General features: G+C 48.9%; 1 protein-coding gene across 1 annotated transcript in view; it reads left to right on the top strand.

The window, feature by feature from the left end:
• LOC119349599 (ribosomal protein S10, mitochondrial-like) overlaps positions 1-2,926 on the top strand; it is a 4,882-nt gene extending 1,956 nt beyond the window's left edge. The window contains exons 3-4 of the mRNA XM_037617657.1: positions 2,098-2,527; positions 2,660-2,926. Of these exons, the coding sequence (XP_037473554.1) occupies positions 2,098-2,490 (393 nt within the window). The 3' untranslated portion in view covers positions 2,491-2,527; positions 2,660-2,926. The remainder of the gene's footprint in view (positions 1-2,097; positions 2,528-2,659) is intronic.
• Positions 2,927-4,725: the final 1,799 nt, after the last annotated feature.

The following is a 4,725-nucleotide window of genomic DNA, read 5'->3' on the forward strand; positions in this document are numbered from 1 at the left end:
TGTACCCGCGCGTTCGTCTCCCTCCCGGGGCTGGTGACGGCGGCGGTGATGCTCGGCTGGGCGGCGGCCCGGTGACCCGGCAGCGGTCGCCGGCGGTAGGCGCGGTGGCGGTGCTGCCCTTGGCAGCAGGACGGCGTGGTGGCGTGCGGTGGCCGGCGGCGCGTCCCCGGCCCAGATCTGGGCCCTCCCGGCCCCATCTGGGTCCTAGCGGGCCGGTCCCTGGCGTGGCTTCGTCGTCGTCTGTGTGGTGAGGAGGAGGAGCGGCTCGGATGGGGGGCGGCGATGCCGATGGCGTGCCTGCTGCAGCGCGATGGCGGGAGCTGTCCGGGAATGGAGTTCCCGGCCGGGCCTGTGGGCACACGGGCCTGGTAGGCTCCTGCTAGTGTGTCCGGTCGGCTACCGTCGTTGACGGTGGAGGTTGTGCCCTCCCGCGTGCCGATGGTGCTGCGGCCCCTAGTCCCGGCTCCTATCCCTTGTTGTGCAGACCTCACCTCGTGGTGCCGTGGTGAGACGGCGTGGAGGCTTCTTGACCATGGTGGCGCAAGATGGTGGTCGGTTTGGTGGCAGGCTCTGGAGCACCTGAGGTGAAGGTTGGGATCGGGGGAAACCCCTGTCGGCCTGTCCGACCCCGACGCGGCGACGCCGGTGGGTGCCGCCGGACCTTCCTGGAGGCGTCGGGGGCGACCTTTCCTCTCGCCTCGTCGTGTACCGGGGGAAATCCTTGGCAGCAGCGTCGTCTTCGTCGCGGTCCTTCTTGGAGGTGCTGATTGGTACCGGTGTTTCGGAGCCTTGGAACTTGGTGGGAGATCTTCGGTGGGCGCAGTGGTCGTGAAGCTTCTTCGTTTCCGTCGATTCGCCGTTGTCGGCATTCTTTTCTCTTGTTGTTTCTCTTTCGTTTCTTTTGGGTGTGACTGTGCTGCTTCCGCCCCAGCACCTATCCTTGGATGTATCGGTTGGTTGCTTTGGAATACAAAGCGGGGGGAAACCCTTTTTCGTCAAAATGTTATTGTCCATTAAGCATTGGTGCATAGCTGGCGCCGGAGGTGGGTCACTGCAGTGCCAGGGATGGAGGGCTGGCGCCGGAGGGGACTGCAGCCGCAGCCATTAGAGGTCAGATTGGATCTGAACGCGGCGAGCATGGCCGGAGACAACGGGAAGGGGCGTCGGAGAAAAGGAAGGATCAGCGGCAGAGGAAAAACGGAACGGGAGGGTCTCGACTTGCGGGGCTCCGCTGTCTTCGTTTTGCCTGGGCGCCGCCGTCTTCGATCTGCCTGGGTGCCGCCGTCCTCTTTCTCGTGGTGGAGGGACGAAGGGATGAAAAAGAGGCTGGAAATGATTAATGAATTAAACAGAGAGACACAAAAGGATTCAATAGAAACCAATAGGGTATTAATTTCATAGTTGAGGAAGTATTGGCAGAGGCTAAATCAAGCAGAGTAGACCCGTTTTCTTCTAGATTAAAATTGACATTAGCAAACGAACGAATAAATTCATTTAGATTACTGCCATTGCTCTGCCCCAAACAAAACAAAACAATGTAGGTCGTGATCAGATCTCTAGCAAAGCAAACCTCCCTGAGAATTAGGGCAATTCTAATGAGGGAGCTTAGCCTAGGTTCTGAACCGATTTCCCTTGTAAGCTAGCCCTACTCATATGGAAATCCGAATGGCGATGAATCCAATCCAATACAGACATCCAAACAATACAGAGGTCTCCAATACAGACATCCAAACACAAAGTTAGGGTAATATGATGGAGCTGTTCTGTACTATGTGATAGGCCTATAGTGCAATCTTCATGCAATCCACTAATTAGCTCGGTCTGGAATTTCTCGTTTTATTACTCCTACATTGATTGTATGTAAAGTTTCTCCGCAACAAAATGTTGTATATTAAAACGAGTTCTGAAAAATAGGTAAAGCGATACTAGAAATGTGTGTACAAAATTTTCCAGATTTTTTCATGACTTTTGTTAGTTCACTGCAAGCCCATTCATATATCTTGTCGAAGGAGATGATATTAGAAGAAGGCTACAGATCCAGACATTTGCTACCCCTTTTGTTGTTATTTATAATGTCAAGTTTGTTAATTGTTGTAGCTTGGCAAGCCTATTGAGGAGACCAAGGAAGATGTGTACCCGAGGACCCACAAGTCGCCTGCCAAGATACGCATAATTTTGAAATCTTTCAATAACCAGAAGAACAATCTGAAGGAGCTTGCGCCATACATGCATAAGGTCGGGCTGCCTGAATCGCGGTCCTTATACACCGTGCTGCGATCACCTCATATTGATAAGAAATCCAGGGAGCAATTCTCAACGCATGTGAAGAAAGTGTTTGTGGAGAAAACAGCGGAGACGCATGAACTGGCCAAGAAGTTCTTCTGGTTGAAACGGCTTCGTATGTTGGGGGCTCAGTACGAAGTCGTTATTAATTTCAAGACACGCTTGGGTAAAAAGATTGGCTGCAGCAAAGGTGGTGACCTGCTTTGACATCCAAAACAGGGTTCAGGCATAGAATAAAAAGGAGGTAATAACAATATGACAAAATGTTTCTTTCGGGCAACTGAATTATCCCCTTATATTTAAAAATAAACCATACTGGGTTGGTCGCTGATGGATTAATTGGTTTTTGCTTCCTGGCTGCTTTCTTGTCTTGTAGGTACTAGAGCTGCTTCAGGCCACACACAAGCTATCCATCCAACTTGTGTGGATCTTAATTTCTGGCCTTGGTTTGATCTAGCATGTAAGTACTATATGTTCTATGTAATGTCATATGGAACTAAGGATGCATGTGACCTATGTGAGGATGTTGCTTTTTTGGTAACCATCCATGTATTTCGAAAGAAAATGGTGATAATAATATGTGGAGAAGAGGATAGACGATGTCTGTCTGTCTTCTTTTGTTGTGATATACTAGTTCCATCTATCTGCCGGAGCCTGAATATATGAGAGCCAGCATGAATGTTTGATGTGTAAGTAACCGAATCTGGTTATGTTATGTGGGTGACAATCGATTCACGTACTATCGAGATTATGGTGTGATGCTTCATTATAACCGATATAAAACTATCTATAGAGTATCTAATGTAGCTAGGGTGCAGATGAGCAATACAGAAGGCGTCTGCCGGTTGCCGGTTGCTGCAGAACACTAACCGGTCGAGGAACGGCAATGCTGCCCTCGCGCTCCGGCGTCTGAGGCTTCCGGCTCGCCCCGCGGCGGCCGTATCCTTGAGCAGCAACACCGCCTTACGGTGGGGTACGTCTCAAAACATTAGCTGGACGCATGTATCACCTCGAATTCGCATTGGCTTTATCAAGGAGGAGGAGGTGGTGAGATTAAGATGTAGGCGTGCCCTAATTACCTTTGTTACGCTTACAACAATTATGCAAAAGACACGCTTGCGACTTGGCAGATCTCACAAGCTTACCAATCTTAGACTAGCCACAGTGGGAGTAACTTCAGTAGTAACATCGAGTCCAACTCAACAACTTTGCTTATGTAGCAATGAGTTAATGAAGAGAGAGGTAGTTACAGTAACTTAGCTAGTTACTGTAACATCACATGTCCCAATGCAATATGAGTCTATAACCTAATAAATGAAGCTTTGCATGTTACCACACTTATGTTACTATTCACTATGAAGGTAGTAACATAGTCTAGGGATTTGTGTATGTTATTAGTATATGTTATTATGCATTGTGGCTAGTCTTACTCCCTCCGGTCCCTTTTACTCCGCATATTAGAATTCTCTCGAGTATATGAAAAAATATCAACATCTGTCATGCTAAAGTTATATAATATGAAACTTTAAGTCATGACACATTTAGTGGTATTATTTCAGATTGTGAATGTTGGCACTTTTTTCTACAAAGTTGGTCAAACTTTACGAGGTTTGACTTCAATCAGATCTTATATGTGAACTAAAAAGGACCGGAGGGAGTATGTGCGTTTGTACTTTGCGGGGACAATAAATATTCTGCACCTTCATTGACTAGATAAAATGGCAGCCGGCATAACTCAACTTGCGGCATCTTTGATTGATTAATTTAATCCACCTGCTTGCGCGCGCACTCGAAGTCGAAGCCACGCTGGTAATTCTTCTTGGATGATGATGATGTTGGACGACGACAGGCCTCCTTCCACCGGACCACGTGCGTCTGCGGCGACAGAGTCGGATGTGTCCTCGCCGGGGGGCTTCTCGGGCAGGGCAAGCTCCTGGTCGTGGGGCTCGGGAGGAGGGGACTCGGGCTTCGGAGGAGGGGACTGGGGAAAATATCAGGTGCTACGGGAGCACCTAAGTTTAGGTGCTCCGAAGCTCCTCAGCCGTTGGATTTATAATCTGACGGTTATCTAAGATGCGCTGAATTTGGTTGCAATAACGAACTTTTAGGGGTATTTTTTTGAATAAATGCGCAAGCTCTCTCCTTGGCCTTTGGATTTTAGATCCAACGGCTGAGAAGCTCCCGGAGCACCTAAGTTTAGGTGCTCCCGGAGCACCCGAGGGGACTGCTAGTCATCTGTTGGATACTGTGTCCCATGATTCATAGCAAGTTTTTCTCCGTTTCAGCAACGGAGCCGCATTAAGTTTAAGAGTTCAATATTAATATTCTCATACATATCAAGTGACATTGACGACCTTTTTTACCATCAAATCCTCACACACACATTCTCTCCCTCCCTCTTCCTCACTCTCTCTCCCCCTCTCCCTCTCTCTCTCTCTAACA

The sequence above is a fragment of the Triticum dicoccoides genome, chromosome 1B (genome assembly GCF_002162155.2).
Source record: "Triticum dicoccoides isolate Atlit2015 ecotype Zavitan chromosome 1B, WEW_v2.0, whole genome shotgun sequence".
NCBI lineage: Eukaryota > Viridiplantae > Streptophyta > Magnoliopsida > Poales > Poaceae > Triticum > Triticum dicoccoides.